The 16,827-nt window shown below is 42.5% G+C and overlaps 1 protein-coding gene across 1 annotated transcript in view; it reads left to right on the plus strand.

Annotated features, from left to right (window-relative positions):
* LOC8041234 (medium-chain acyl-CoA ligase ACSF2, mitochondrial-like) overlaps positions 1 to 16,827 on the plus strand; it is a 79,092-nt gene that overhangs the window by 26,980 nt on the left and 35,285 nt on the right. The window contains exons 2-4 of the mRNA XM_040220245.3: positions 1,181 to 1,346; positions 8,000 to 8,128; positions 8,226 to 8,279. Of these exons, the coding sequence (XP_040076179.2) occupies positions 1,181 to 1,346; positions 8,000 to 8,128; positions 8,226 to 8,279 (349 nt within the window). The remainder of the gene's footprint in view (positions 1 to 1,180; positions 1,347 to 7,999; positions 8,129 to 8,225; positions 8,280 to 16,827) is intronic.

Below are 16,827 nucleotides of genomic sequence, written 5' to 3' on the forward strand. Positions count from 1 at the left end.
GGCATTTAAGTTTTAGGGTCGGGATTGACTAAGAGGGGTTGTATTGACCATAGGCATCCATACCTTTTTTTCAAATCTGTATACTGGGCTATCCGTGACTCTTATAGGCTAATTCCACGATTTGGGGGTTAGAAATTTTTTCGACTTCAACGGCTAATATTGGCAAATGGCTGTTATGCTTGCCTTGGTTGGCAGGAGATGGCTAGAAATGACTAACTGATCAATATTAACATTTTTCACAATAAGATATGTTGGCCAATGCAAATAGAACTGGCATGATGTGGCTAATATTGGACATTGGCATCTATTTATGGCATGATTTGCTAAAACTGCTACAAACGGCTAGCTATTTGTGCTTATTATTGGCAACGTAATTTAATTTCTATGCTCACCGGTGACAATCGCTTCGAGCGGCTATTGCTGGCTATTAGCACTTAATAACAAACTTGGCCTAAATCACTTAGTAATCCCTATTAGTGACTATTATTATAATACCGTGATGTTCATGTTGTTTTAGATTGGAATGGCTTCAGATGTCTATTAGAGGATAAAACAGTTTTTACCGAAACTCCATAATCCCAGAAATCTGTTCGTCCGTCCTTCCGAGCATTTTTAGCAACATTTAGAAGGAAAATCAGCGTAATTTGACCCGACGTCATGTCTATATTTGAATTCAGTTTCCCCATTTTATTAAGGGAGGAAGACGACACGTGGCCCTATATATCAATAAAACTAGATAGGTTTGTTTCCCTGCTGTTGAATACGTATTAGTTCCCCGGAAGACAATATGTTAATTTATGTTTCTAAACAACACACACGCACACACACACTCACACTCACACTCACACACACACACACGCACACGCGCACACACACACACACGCACACACGCACGCACACACACGAACGCGCGCACGTACGCACGCACACACACACGCACACACACACACTTTGTTACCAGAAATATAAAATTAGTTTGCATGTATTTTGTGATCCCGCATGTTAAATTATTTTTTCTCTATTGTTCTTGCGGACAGAAATATCATGCACCTCTGCAGCAGAAACAAATCAGTGATAACATAACATTAGTTCAAGTTATCTGATAAGAAATCTGGTTGGATATTCTTATCTTTGCGTGCACTTCAGTCATTAAAAATATTTTTTCTGCCTGTGGACACAGGGACCTCTCCAAACTCAGCTACTTCCACAATCCCGGAAAAGAGCCGCTTCTGACGTGGACAGCGGGGGATGTGATTGACAGAGCGGCGGATGTTTTCGGGGACACCACAGGCATCGTGTACCCGCATCAGAACATCAGCAAGACGTACACAGAATACAAAAAAGACGTAAGTGTATATTTCAAATATATCTTTATCTTGAGACACATTTCTGGGCCCTTCAATATTTAGCACGGAAGGCTTGACGGAGAGACCAAATATCCCTAATTTTATTAGTAACAATGACAATCATCATGCAATATAAACCGTCACCTGATACCATGACATCGCATACACAGTGGAGTCAAGTGAGTCTGTGAAGTTAGGGAACATTATGACATGGCATCGCGACGGTACCTCACCTAACCTTACGTGGCACCATGACATTAGGTTACACCATATATAGACATTGTGATATCGCGTTACGTTGTTCCATAACGTAACCTTACATAAGGACGCCGTGTGACAGTTACTGCACCTGACCTGACGTTTCGTCACGATGCCATGTACAGTAATGTCGCGTGACCAAGTGCGTTCGTGCTGTGACGCCACGTTGCACTTTGAGGTGACGTGACACTCTGACATCACCATGAAGTCAGGTCACACCATGGTGTCATAGAGGACTCATATATGCTTCATTTAGATCGTTTTTGGTATATACCAAAGAGGGAGGCATTTTTTTTATAATATCGACCGACTCAGAATAAGTAAAAATTGCCTAGCTTGAGAGCCTAGAAAAAGAAAATATCTGAGAGTTCATTTCTTCTGACATTTAGAATAGAATTATCACATTTTCATTTAATAAATCTTTATTCAACGTGCATCAGGTGCATATGTTAGGGACAAGCCGAGTGGTGGGCATCCTTAGTTTGGGATACCCTGGCTGCGACCGGCTATCCGGGCCCTCCTCACCAAGTCTTGCTGGATCCCAGGGTCCGGGTTGATCAGGCATGCCATTCACTGCTCGTAGGGTGGGGTTGGATGGGAAGTGAGATCCGGGGTTTGTTGTCATTTCCATACCTGGTGGTACAGAGTGCCCGGAAAAGGGCAGAAATTGCGGGTGGCAGGGTATTGAGCGGGGCAGACGGTGTGAGGATGGGTGCAGTGGGGATATGTGTTGGTCTGCAGTCTTCGAAACGTGGTGGATTCATTTCTTGATAGTCTTGGGTGCAGTGCCGGTTATTTTCTTAGGTCGTGACGGTAGTCGTCCAGTACGTCGGCATACCTGGTGAGCAGGTCGGTCGTGGGTGCAGCAAGGAAGGTTGTTCCCTCTCGGGAACAACCTTCCTTTCTCCAGTCATGCCGCTGCCCGCCCGTTGTGTATGCGGGCGGGCAGCGGCATGTGTCGCCTCATTTCATTCGAGGTATTCGTGTCCGGGTACCAGGACGAGGTATACTTCGGTGAGCCGGGGGATGCTCTTGAGAATGCGAAGCTCTGTTTTGGAGATGCGTCCCCGTAGGTAATGGCGGCAAGCTGCCTTGGAGTCTGTGATCACTGTGATGGTATCGTCGCCTCTCGTGGCGGCTAGGACAACGGCAATTTGCTCGGCGGCTTATGTACCCGTAGATGTTGTGCGGACTATGAAGGCGGCTATATCTTGCCCTACTGCATGGATTGCACGTACGGCATTGCTGGCTGATGCGCATACGGGGACGCGTCCGTGTATATTACAGTTGGACTATCGCCGTATTGGGAACTCATGGTCCGTGCTCTAGCGGATTATCACATTTGATCCTATTATTACAAGATGACACTGGCCAAGTCTGGCGAATTTCAGAGGACACACTTCTATTCTCTGGGATCCGCCTGAGCCCTAACACATAGGCTCGAGGTTATTAAAAATCGGAGACTGTGGTTTCACCGAAACAACTATACTGAGTTTTACAGAAATTCTAAAAAAATATAATGTTTCTCATTTAAGCATTTGGTAAAGTGTTCAAAAGGGTGCTTACATCTCAAAGGTTGTATCATTTGTTGTCTAAAACGATGGGCAAGTTGCAGTCATATCCACAAAAAATAATTTGTACGGCGCACGCGCTTATTTTTACCTTTTGCTTTTTTCTCTCCCTCTTTTCACCTCCCTACTTCAATTTATTTGTGACGTAATCGATTATGAACTTAGAAGCTTCGCAAGCGACAATTTAATTATACGTAATAAAAACATACGTCAAGCATGTTTTTAACGCAATTGCGAAAGCACTACTGCCCGCGATATTGAAATACTGAAGATCGGAGTTGGAAGTGATGTCGCCTCCTGGCTTTTTATCCTCCCTCGGAAAACATGGCGGCGTTTGGCACATGTGACACTAAGGACGACAGGGAGTCAGGGAATCGGACAAGGTTCTGTTTTCGGTGCCGAAGGACCCTCTCAGACTTCAAAAACAAAATCTTGAAACGGTCAAAACGATCTGTGCACCATAGTTTCGCACGTGACTCTGTCGGGGCAGCCTTTCACGGTGACACTGCGCGACGTGGCCCCTAACGTCGCTCACAAAATTCCACTGCGCGTTCTCTTCAACCTCACACCGTTTCAAAGAATTAGAGATCGCTGAAAGGGTCCTAAAGGAGCTTCAAGCTCGAAAGTGAGGTGTCGCCTGCTCACAGCAATAGGCGGCACGCACGGAGAAGCAATGTTGATCGCTGAACGCGGGCGAACACGATACTTTCGGTTGGGACGCTTCGGAGGCGGGAGAGGAACTGGAGTTACAGGACAACTCAATCTTTGACGTCACTGCACCGGGGCGGACCGCGTGGTAACTTCAAATTCGGCTTTTGGAAAAATTTTTTTACTGCACAAATATTAAATTTTCAAGCCTCGAATATTAAAGGCATCGTTTTTAATCGTTTCGCAAAATACAAAAAAATTTGATTTGGACCTGTCAGTATTTCTTTAATGTTTCACACTATGCACCAAGGACTGCATATATTGAAGCAAGTCTGTTCATCCTGGAACCCCAACAGGTGTATTCGAGGTTTCACTATTCTGAAAGTGTGCAAAATTTGGTATCATGCTCACCACTTTTTTTTCAAAGATACTAGGAGTACAGTTCACTTTCATAGGAACCAGATCCTGTTAGCGAAGATATTTCGGTTACTCCGTTAGGATGAAATTTTGCTTTCTAAGTTAAAAACAAAGCATAGTTTCATGTATTTTTTACGCACTAAAAAAAAAACTCTTGATGTATGCGATGTTTAATGTACGTCTCTCCTAACACTACAGAAGTAATATGTGTAATTAAATGAAAATAAGTAGATATAAGCACAGTCTACTTGATTTAAATCCCGCACGTCACGACTTTTCACGAACGCTTAACAGCAGTCATGAGACACGCGGCTTAATCATAGTTTTCGTTTGTGGAAAGGAACCACCCGAAATATTTTGACAGTACATCTAGCTGATGGTCTGTCGTATTTTTCAGACATTGATGGTTGAACTGTCTGATGACTTGTCGTATGTTGGGACATCTGATGGCGTAAAAGTGTGTTTGTCTGTTGGTCTAATGGTGGCTATAAATATATAATCACACATACGTTCAGGCGCAAAAAAAAAAAGATTGCAGTCCAAACAAATATGAACTTTATTTTGTGCGGCACATTTCTCGCTGCAATTTGTTTGCCATCATAAATTTTAAGAACTGTATTCAGAAACCTGCGCTGTAATAAGACGTTGCATTTCAATGGCAGGCACAAAGTAATCGTGTTCAATCGCTCTCAGAAGTTTATTGGACCACTATAATTACATGCAGATTATTCATGAGAGATTTATAAAAGGAAAACTTCTCTGTGATAAAAATAGAACAACAACTACTAACTACAATTACACCATGCTCACACCGAGCGACACTTTTAAATGAAGCACAAATGACCTTCAATAGTGAGAGAGAAGCCGGCCGAGTCAATAAAGACGACCGTTTTATTGTCTATTACAAGCATGCTTGCAGAAGGCTTAGAAGAAAAACAACACTATAGATTTGATGCAATCCATCATAGATGGATGAGCCGACACGGGCAGTAAAAAACAATGCAATCACAAAGAAGAGAATGCAGGTCGGTCATATTCAACGGAGATCTTGCTGTCGCCTATTAGGAGTACTACGTCGAAGTTTGCCCACTAATCATGGCAAAATAATTTCATGGACTCCGACGAAGAAATCGGTAATCACAAGAAAAGCGTTTATTGTTCCTTGTTATTTGGTGATTTGGTGCAGTAAACGTTCATTCGAGGAGAGGGCCTTGTACAGCGCGAAATATTTTATATCGAGCACCTATTTTAAGAGCAACATTTTATAATCGTAAGGGCAGCTGGCTCTTGAAGTTTAAATAGGTGAGCATGACCGTATTCCGTTTACGACGAAAAAGAAGGGCCGAGACTTGAGCGCCCGAAAGTTAGAGAACAGTGATAATGGCATATTGGAAAACGGAACTACGTCACCCTCTACGGCAGTGGTTCTCAAATGGGGGTACGCGAAGCCACTTCTGGAGTCCGCAAAACCCTCAACAAAAATTTTTTTTTTTAGTTTGCACGTTTTTTTAGTTTAGTCCGGCCGTGACTGATTTGCAACCTGCTTCCGGAACTACGACAGCAGGTTGCTGCTACTTATACCAATAAAAGGCACCTGTTTCATGCTCCAAATGTGTTAAGTTACTAACGTCCCCCCCCCCCCCCCCCCCCCGTTGGAAGGGGTCCCACGTCACTCCCAGCGGTCCGTAAGGGGTCCCCGACATATCCATAGATGAGAACCACTGGTCTGCGATATATCATAGCTCGGCAGAACACGAAGACATGCTACGGCCTCAGTGAGACTGTCAGCGCATGAGATCGAGTTACGTGACAAATTTACGTTAAAGCGATTTTGTCCCGGGGAGAGTTGTCACATGTTTCGCTTCATCCCTCCGGATGGCTGAAGTGGCCGTCGCGCTTTCACACAGCCACAAGAGCCAATCACAAAAAGGCAGAAAGGCCTAACATCTTTTTCTTTTTTTTTTGTGGCTAAAAGTTCAAGAAATGGCGGTTTTCATTTTGTTTTAAACTTCAGTTTCGAGTGTTCCAGGAAACCGGAATATTTCGGCAGCTTAGGCGATTCACAAACAACTCAGCTGACGCAAGGAAAAAATGAAGGACGTTTACAACACCCAGTAACGCCGAATTAGAGCGCAGCCTTCGAGGAAGAGGAGGGAAGGGTACTGAGAGGATGATAAATACCTCTCCTCCTCATCCTTCCCGCTACTCCTCCTCTCTGCCCCTCTTTTTCCTCTTGCTCCTCCTCACTTCGTCCCCTCATCGTTCAAGCTCCTCTCCTCCTCTCATCCTCCTCCTTCCTCCCCCTCCCTCATCTCTTCTTCCTCATCCCTCCTCCTCCCCTCTTACCCTTCTCTTCCCCCTTCTCCCCCTCCTTTTCCCCTCCCATCCCCGTCCCCCCTCCTACTCCCCCTCCCCTGCTCCTCCAGTCCCCCCTCCTCCTCCCCTACCCCTGGTCCTCCTCCCTCCTCCTCCTCCCCGCGAGCTGCATTATGAGAAATCCCCACAATGTACCGCGCGGGACCCTCGTGACGTCACTCATCACATCACGTTTGACGTCACGAGGGTCCTGCGGGGTGCATTATGGGACATCTTCCATAATGCACCGCGCGGTTATGCCGGCGCCGCTTAAGCCGGAAAAAGGCGCTAAGGAGCTACAGAGCTGTGCTCTGAAAAGGCGGCGGCTATGGTATGGCAGGATGGCGTCGGCGCGACCTATCCGCATCTCGCAAATATTTACTGGATGTGAATGGTATTGGCACGATCTTCTCGATCTGACGGCAGTATCGGAACTCACATAAACGTTCACGGTATTATTCACACATTTTCTCTTTGTGTGTTCCGAAGTTTATGACGTACAGTCACGGTCCAACTAAATGCAAACAGCGGATCGCATGCCTCCCTGAGCATGCAGAAGCTACTGGAGGAACTTCCTGATAATTCTCCAGTGTGACATTATATTCACTCTTGATTACACGTTGCAAGATACTCGCCGTTTAGATGGTATGCACACCTTTAATTGCTCCTCTTTATAATGAAAGGGCTGCCAGTTATAGGGGAAAACAACAACATTCGGAATTTAGCATTGTCATACATGGGGCAAAGTGATCTTACTGGTCGTTTTTTATGGCAACATATTCAGGCATTGATAGATCACGAGGCACAGTGCGATTGGATTATTAAAGAATGATGCCCCCTGTAAACGGAATGGGAACGTTTTTAATCAAATGACTAAGCAGCACGTGACAACAAAATATGCAGCACGTGTGCTTGCGGCGTCAAAATATCCTATGAATAAGCTACATCATTCTCTAAGCCGACCACCCAGGAGTACAACATGAAAGCAGCGCTGTTGGCTATGAATCATAAAAGAATTGTTTTGCGAATAATTAAAAAAGCAAAAAAAAAACTTAACCGCGCTTCTTTTTTTTAAATTATTGGCATCATCGGAAGCTATGAAGCAGCTGAGTTGTCATTTGGTCGCCGGTCCGTGTTTCTTTCTTCTTAACACCATGACTGTAAAAATGCGTGTGTTTCAGTTTGTTCAGTGGAACCAGTGATTCCTAAAATTAGACATTGATGAATTGTCCAGGTTGTTTTAGGCATGTATTTTTTCGTAATTGTTTATGCCATTTGTATGTTCTGCCCAATCTCCTAACCCTACAAAATCTCCACTAGAACCGAATAAAAAAAAAATAATGTTGACATCCCGAGCGACGATAAAAACTGTTTTAAAACAGTGCCGCATTTCCTTTCCTTTAGGTAGATCAACTAGCTGCAAGCCTGGTGTCGCTCAAACTTCCGGTGGGCTCCAGGGTTGCCATACTTGCTCCGAGACTTTACGAAGGAGCACAGCTCCTTTATGCGGCCTCCAAGGCGGGACTTGTTATGGTAAATGCGAATCAGTTACTTGGCCGCACATGCTGAGCGCACAGACTTCGCGCGGAGCATTTTATAGATCCTGGCTTACATCTGTTCTGTTCTACAGGTTGGCATTCACACATTCTGCACGCTTTCTGAACTTGAATTTTGCTTGAATAAGGTAAGTCATCTGCAGCTCGAAGACGATTTTGTATACTTATTATATTTATTTACAATATTTCATATCCCATTTCGGTTTTAAAGGCTGGTACAACATGAACAAAGTGCGTGTAGTCTTGACTACACGCACTTGATAGATGTTATGGGCTAATCGATGTCGACAGGTGCACTTCTATGTTGATACAAAATAGATTTAGGGTAGTGGAATATGAGGTGTTTCGCGACAAAAGATTCCATTCGTTAACGGGGCGGGGGAAGAAAGCTAATTTAAAGGAAACTATTTTGGAATGGAAGCTCTTCAACACATCTACCGAGTTTATACCTTGGTAATCATTTGCTATACTTCGTTTCACCTTAAGTGCAGATGTAGCTGACGCTACAAGCGGATGGGACCGATCAGACAGCCTCAAAAGTGCATCATCATGGTTTTCGTCATGTTTCTGAGCGTTTTATATTATCAATAAACCAATCAGAAACAGTCAAGGCCTAGAGAGTTGCTCTCTTTACGCGCTTGATTGATCTCATTGCCTCGTAGTATCGACTGCATGTAATTTTAAGCTGAAACGAAGTATTGTAAGTATTAAGTAAGTTTCCTGGGGAATGCTGAAGTGTTTGGTGAACTCATATCAAACTTGAGCCTTGCTATTTCTGTCCTTTCTGCAGAGACAAAAGTTCCGACTGTCTGCAGAGTTGAGCGGGGTAGTCATGCCTTCTATATTTGTAACACAAACAGCTAGGTGGAATTTTTTTTTATTATTTCGAACCTTTTAATACCTGATACAGTATGGGAAAACCATGCGACTTTAACTTATTCGAAGATATGATGGGTGTTATTATTATCGTTGTTTACATTTATAATCTTATTGAATTATAGTTAATTTTACTTGATTCATACTTGAGGATACTTTTATTTCATGGAGTTTATTCAATCTTGTAGAAAATATAATTTGATGTGCAGGGCGCAGTGAAGGTTCTTACTTATATGCAAGCCAATATATTTATACACTTTCATTGTATTAAGTGGGATCATATTTATTTGGTAAGATAATGATTGGGCTTTTTATTCGTTAGCTATAGTCATGAAAAACTTGATTTATCTTACATACCATCTGTCAATCATTACACTGATTGCCGAATCAATGTCGTGCATTACTGAAAAGGATTTGAACTTCTTGAATAATCATTTACGAATAAAATAGGAAATAGTACGCTAAGAGGTTAATTTTACGTACACTTTTTGGACTACGTCATTCATGTTCATAAAAACCAAGTAGGTGGCAGTACTGATCTCTGTGGGACGTCAAACGAAAAATTGCCCATGATGAATGATCAAAATCAAAATCAAAATCAGTTTATTTCGTTAGCGCTTTAACACACATTCGACAAGTGGGCCTGAAAAAAAAAAGCTGAAAGTTTGCAGCTTCACGGGTTCCTACCCTCTTAGACACAGGGCAAAGCGGCAATGATACGAAAACTCAAAAGAAAAACATAATAAAACATGTTTTATTTACCATGTCACAGGAAATAGGTTGAATTTCAACACAATGACTTAAATACATATAACAAAAATAAAACAAGCATTTTCCCGAATGACGTACAATTATGATAATACAATGTTTTCAAGTTTGCCGAGGTTTAAATAATTCTTATAAGTTATCTTGTGGCACGTTGGCACGTCGCAGTTAATGTATTAGAGTACATGTTAGATATGTCAAGTATCTTATGCTTTATAAATAAGCGAACGGAACTACGATGGCGTGGAACAGTTTCAGTTATCATTATAGTTTTTGTTTGCATTAACCTCAACCTGTCGAAGTTACTTTTTGCTGTTGTACCCAGACCAGGTGGCATCAACAACAAATTGAATGAAAAAGGAATTGATATATTATTTTTGATAGTTCCAGAAAATACTTGCCTATATTTGTTCATTATTTCAACTTCTATACATTTTTTTATGTGTGTAAGAAACATGTAGATTCCACAGCATGTGTTCGGAGAACACAACAACGACGGCCTTGACGCTGTTTACATATTCTCCGACATTTGTACCAAAATACAAATCATTGGGCAATGCGATCCGTGATCCTGGACATTTAAATATAACTACTTACGTTTTGAACGTGTGTATAGCTCGACACCTAATGGCAACACAGTCATCTAAAAACAACGTTTTCTTTGGAAGTGGGTACGCTTTCACTACAGTCAGAAACAATCCATATGCTGTTATCTTCCGCGTACATACTCATTTCGGATGAGTTTCAATGCGTTCAATATTGTTGACGTAAATAATCAATAACAAGGCATCTAATATGATTTGCTAAGGATTCCCAGAGTAAATACGCTGCATGGTTGATGAGGAGTTTCCAACCTGAACGTTCTGTTGGCGATGTTGTAGATGGGGCGGAAGAATTGATAATGGAATAAAGTCTTCCATAGAATCTTAACTGGTGAAGATGTGTCGTGTGGTTTATTCGATCGAACGCTTTGTTCAAATAAATGATTGTCCTCAAGGTTAAAATTTTATTATTCAAAAGGTCTAATATGATCTGTTTCTGAACTAGTAAAACTGTCCTGTGGGTTTGTGTCTCCCAGCACCGAACTGCCATTCCGTAAACTAGGAGTATTACATTAAAAAGTCGAGAACGCATGATTTTCAGGGGGCATCGAAAAAAAGGAAGGATCGAAATCGGATAATAGTTACTCCCATCATTACTATCCCCGCCTGTTTAAATAACTGAAATTTTAGCAATTTTAAGAAATATTGGGGAATAGACTGGAGACGATAATATAACGTTATACGGATGACTTAGGCATGGAAGCATTAAATGCGAGACAAATTTCACACGTTCGATTTAGAAATCCTCAGAGTCATGACAACGGCTATTTTTCATATTCATAAATGGGGAGAATACTGCGACTATATAAGATTGAAAAACATATTTTCATTAGAGGTGGTAAAATAGTCCAATGGCTGTACTGTAATAAGTACTGTTCCTCGTACTTACAAAAAAGTAATTGAATTAAATCACAAGTTCGGCACGAGATACGTAACTAATATTAACGGTTATGCTTTTCATTGCGAACTAAAATGGGTTCCGCCTTAGGGAGTTCAAACGCTTTGGAGATGCATAAAACAAGATGCATCAAATATGGCAGCAAAACAACGTTGTTTCGTTCGTCGTGACTACGCATTTACAAAATTTATAATTTTTCTTAATTCACGATTTTTTTTCGCTTTTTAATAAAAGAAATATAAAGAAACGTTTCGAATCAAAAAAAAAAAAAACACAAAGAAAGTTATTTTTTTTTATTCTGTTTCAAAAGTTTCCTAGAGATTCAATGCTTTTGAGACTTTTTGTTTGCATTAATGGTTCTGTATCGAAACGCTGAGCAGTAGGCACCTTTCAGCTCGTTGAAGAAAAGGTCATAGCACTCGTTATCATCGGTAGACCGTAGCACGTGACTCCAATCAATAAAAGTAGTATTTTATTTCAAAGTTACCAGTGTTTAAAAACTTACGCCTCGTAATATTAAAGACCGGAATGATCTTGTTTGTGCGGGAACTAAACGACCAACAAACACGTTTTCTTCAAAGCACAACGAAAGTTCGGGGAATTAGAGAACCTCTTTGTTTGGCTCTTCAAACGTAAACCTGAACCCCCTCCACAGTTCTCAAAAGTATGTTTGTCAACCTTAATAGCGCCCTCAAGCACAACCAAAAAGTCATCCATATAGCGAAACACTTTTTGGACGGTGTACGCTGCAAGAGTTCTTGTGACACTCCTATAAACTCGGGCAACTTAGATGTCACTAATTATTGAGGCCACACAGCACCCAATGCAAACTTCCATTTCTTGGAGAACTATTTCCTTGTCCCATCAAACTACAAGCGAGCTGATGTAAAAACTTAAAAGCTGTAGAAAGCTTTACAGGGTAACACCGCTAGAATTTTTTTAACGTGAGTTCTCCGTTGCACTCTATAAACGACTTGCCTGACGAGGAAAACTGATCACGTGGCAGTATATGAAAAAGGTCCTCTACATCTACATTAAATGCCGATAAATTTCCGAACTTATAACATTCACAGAAATCCGCCACTGCCTCGGAATTAGAAATTCGGAAAGGTTCTCCAATGTCCAACGGCGACAACTGTTTCTGCAAGAATTGAAACAATTGGCGCTGCCAAATATCTCTTTCAGTTAAACTAGCCCTAAACAGGCATGAGTCTTTATGCGTCTGAACACTGAAAAATACTCTCAGGTGCCGCCCTTCCTATTTTTTCATGCACTCCCCCAACATTCTCCTGGCCAGGTTCTTGCACAATTCCATTCCCCGAATCGTTGAATCTTGTGGAAGAACAGAGTTTGATGAAATATTTTAGGCGAATACTTAACGTGACAAGGACTGTACCAGCAAAATGAATTCACAAATCTGGGACACGTGCCAACGTCAGCATTCACAAAAGTATCGCAGACACGTCTTCCAAAGAAGCCGTCTCCCTTGGTAATCCACAGGAGCTGTGGATTACCAAGGGAGACGGCTTCTCTGGAAGCCGTGTCTGCGATACTTTCGTTGCACTGGAGCGCGCCGTCAGCAAGAGACATGAGCCACAGACACTCAACACAGTGGTCTCGACGGACGCTGGAGCTTGTCCTCAAACACATCTTCTACAGTGAAACTTCCTCGCTCGCAAGCGAGGGAGCTTCTTCGCCTCCGAGTTATACTCCCTTTCACCTTAAGATGGACCGCGACGGATGCTAAGACCCACCACAGCCAATCCAAAGCCCAGAGGGTGACACCGTGCCCTGTGGGTCATCCGGAGCAAGGCGCGAAGTGTGAAGTCACGTGTCACTCCCGGAGTAGTGGATTGGCTAAGGCGGGTCTAGGGCGCGTTGCTTTACGTCTGTGGGTGAAAGAGAAGATAAGAGTTTATCTCTTTCCCATTCCGCGATTTATCTCCTTTCCCTCTTTGATCTTGGTTTTTTGGGACTTCGCAAACCTTTCCAAGCACCACAAAGGGCCTCGCCCAAGGGCAGGTGGTTAGCGTCGCCTTGGAGCGCCCTCCCGTAAAGAAGCAGCGTGAAAATGGCGTTCGTTTCGAAACAAGCGCTCTGAATAGCGTCACTTCTTTTTCCCACCCAGTACTGCAAAATATTATTATTCGAAACAAATCGCGAAAAGTAAACCACCCTTTAACACGCCCCATTTTCAGCGCAAACCGAGCCGTGAAATTCAAAATTATTCGGGAACATTGAAATGCGGTAATCTTTGAGACGCTCATTTAACTTGGCTAGCAGAATTGAGTAAACTAGTATGCATGCGAAATAAATCACTCGCAAGAAAACCGCCACATAAGCACGCCCCATTTTAGGCACAAACCCAGCCGTGAAATTTGAAATGTTTCGGAAACAATGACATCCGGGAAGCATTCACGCGCTCATCTAGCTTGGCTAGCAAAAGTATGGGCGCCAAGGAGTTTATTATTTAGCAACAAATTAGTTACTATAGTCTTCCAATTTACCCCGCCTTAACGATTTGTGATCATTCTCGGTGAGAGGTTCGCTAGGGGCGCTTCTGTTTTCCTCACTATGGGTAGTGCTCGTGCTACCCATGCGGGTATGTGTTAATTTTCATAGATCATAAAAGCTTGGCATTGCACGTGCTTGCAGCAGCAGAGGGTGTTGAAGTCTCCTCACTCCTGGCTGTGAAAATATTCCACCAGGCGGAGATACTCTAAATTTCACGCCGCGAATAACCTTCAATAATAACGACCACTTAACAAGCACTCACAAAGGTGCGGATTTTATTAATTGTTCCAGCGTTCGTTTACGTGAGCCGTTTCTCCTTTTAGGGACAAATTCTACATTATTATGCGCTCACAGGTTTGAGACCGTCTTGCGTTTTTCGAGTTTTGTTTGAAGAAAAGCTCTACAGATATAATTCGACCCGAGTAGATTGCACGATTCTCTCAACCCCAAAAACGATTACCATTTCTTTTTAATTTAGTGATTACAATAAAGCGTATTAGTGCAGCGAAAGTGCTTTTTTTTTTTTTGAGTGACTGACCTCAGTGGTACAAATTAACGTATGTCAATGTGCTTTCGAATTAAAATGAAAAATCGCGGGTATGTTGTGTTTCTGCTGAAAATGGCTTGCAGTGTGAACACAAAGCAGACGGCGGAGTCCGTGCAAGAGGGAGAGTAGACATGTGTCTCTACAAAGTGTGGTCGGATTGCACTTGTATGGTGACATTGGCTCACGCTATGCATGAAATCTGTGTACGCGCTACGTTGCCAAGAGTAGCGCAGCTTCCGGATGGTTCACAAAAAATATTTACGTGTTCTTGTAACAGTGCCGAGCTTCAGCACTCTGAAGCCACTCTATATCATAATTTCACCTTCTTGCGGACTAGCTGTGAGTCAAAGCTTTAGGGCCCCGTGCGCTTGCACATTCTGCGCGGCCATCAAAGTTTTGCACGCGCAGTCTTCACTTCTGAAAAGCTGCCGAAGGTTATGAAGCAGAAAACAGGGTGTCGAACTGCAAACGAACCGAACCCAAAACCGGAACCGAACCGTTATTTTTAGCCGAACCGGAACTGAACCAAACCGAACTCTTCGTCAACATCTTGGGACTGAACCGAAACTGAATCGGAAGAAAATATAACGGTAACCTATTCAAAACGGTTCACGGTCATTTTTTTTTATTCATTTTTTGTCATTATCAAAAAATGAATATTTGAGAATAAGAAATCGGAAGAGCTCTGTATTTCAATGTATTGATCCATCATCGTATGCAAAATTGGTATGAGGAGTTGTGGGTTTTCGTTGCTCTTTGTACTGGCACTATGTTTAATTAGGTGTCACCTGGTCACGTGGTTGCCATGCTGTCAAGTAAGGTCACGTCACGTGGCACCATGAATTCGCGTGACATCCTCAGTGACTCACTGCGTCAACTCCATTTAAATTAAGAACGTCACTAGATTAATTAGTGTTATTAACTCCGTGACGTCACATGACATGACATCGAGTTCGCTGGGGGCTGCATAACACATGGCGTACTCGATTTTCATGAGCTCGAGTCGAGTGCAAGGGTTAATTGCAATCAGCTCTGCCAGACATTTGGCTATTCGCGGATATTCATTAAAAGACCAGAATAGCCGAGCTCTAACAATGACGGGAGCTCAACTCATTGTCTATGCTTTCTCAACCCCAGTGCATGACTTTGATAAACACTGACGTACATAATTTGGTTCAGATCACGTGGCCCCTTTTTGTAACCGCGAGTTGAGGAGGGGATAGATGTTGCTTTCCTTAGCTTTTTCTGCGTCTGCTATCGCGCGGAGTGGAAAACTAATGGGTGATTTTGCAAGTTATCAACGTCAGGGTTTAGTCCTTGACGATATTCACTGAATGTACAAAAATTGTCGCGCAACCCATTTTACATGTACAAGTCATATTAAGCACAAAATCTTGTTTTCATTGTTGCTGCACTTCCTCAGAAGGTTGCCTCAGATAATAGAGGCATTGAAAGGACTTATTAACGCGATAGGCCTAGGATGTCTCATCGTTCAGTCGACCTTCAAAGTCCGTGAGCTAAAAGACACGTCGGCGACACGATGTGTGTATATTTAGAAAGACAAATCGAATGTAAGTGGACATACTACTACAATCTCAATTTCTAAATGATACCGTGTGGTGTCACGCTTCTGTTGTAAAATTTTTCTATCTAAGCAGCATATCTCTTTTAGTTGTCTTTCTACATACACAGGTACAATGATTGGAGTGAAATGCTGCAGTATATTTGATTTTTGGAGTGTAGTGTATATTCATTTTACGCTGTTTTTCCGCCAAAGTGTGTATGGGAACTAGGGCCACGTCAAGCAGCAGTAGCAGCTTTTTGCCCTCTTTTTCACCCTTTTTTTTGTTTCGTAATAATGAAAAAATAAAATAAAAGATTAATATTTTCACTAATAGCAGCAAAACTTCAATGTGGACGGTCAGGTCCAATTTGAGTAATCAGGCAACTTGGAACTAACAACTTTTGTGTGGTGATCCCGTTTCTGGTGTACGGTGTGGAAGGACTCAAACCCACCAACTGTAACTGCACTACCCTTCGTGGTAACCGTCATTCCCCGCATCTTTGAATACCGAGGAGGATAACGGTGTAAAGAACGACACAGCGGAGCGCACATGATATCATGATGACAAGAGTCTCGCTCGCGCTCGTGGGGCCAACAGTCAAAAAGAGAAAGAAACAGAAAAGTAACAATAGGCTTTTGTTGATCCTGACAGTGCTAGGTGATTGGGATTTCTAATATCACTTTTTATGTACTTGACCTCAAATCCTTTCGTGACAATATAGTCCGTGTTGGGATTAACCTCCACTGAGCGTCTAGCGCGCGCATTTACGGGCCGGAGTGATGCGTTGCCATTCTTGACCCATGCTACTTCCCCGCCATAGGCGAATAAAACTGCGGTACTAGCGAAACTGATGCTCCTTCGTGCGTTCGTTCGTTACTTGAAACAATCCGTGGATAACATTATAAACTA

Source organism: Ixodes scapularis, unplaced genomic scaffold, assembly GCF_016920785.2.
Source record: "Ixodes scapularis isolate PalLabHiFi unplaced genomic scaffold, ASM1692078v2 ptg001212l_1___fragment_1__unscaffolded, whole genome shotgun sequence".
Taxonomy (NCBI): domain Eukaryota; kingdom Metazoa; phylum Arthropoda; class Arachnida; order Ixodida; family Ixodidae; genus Ixodes; species Ixodes scapularis.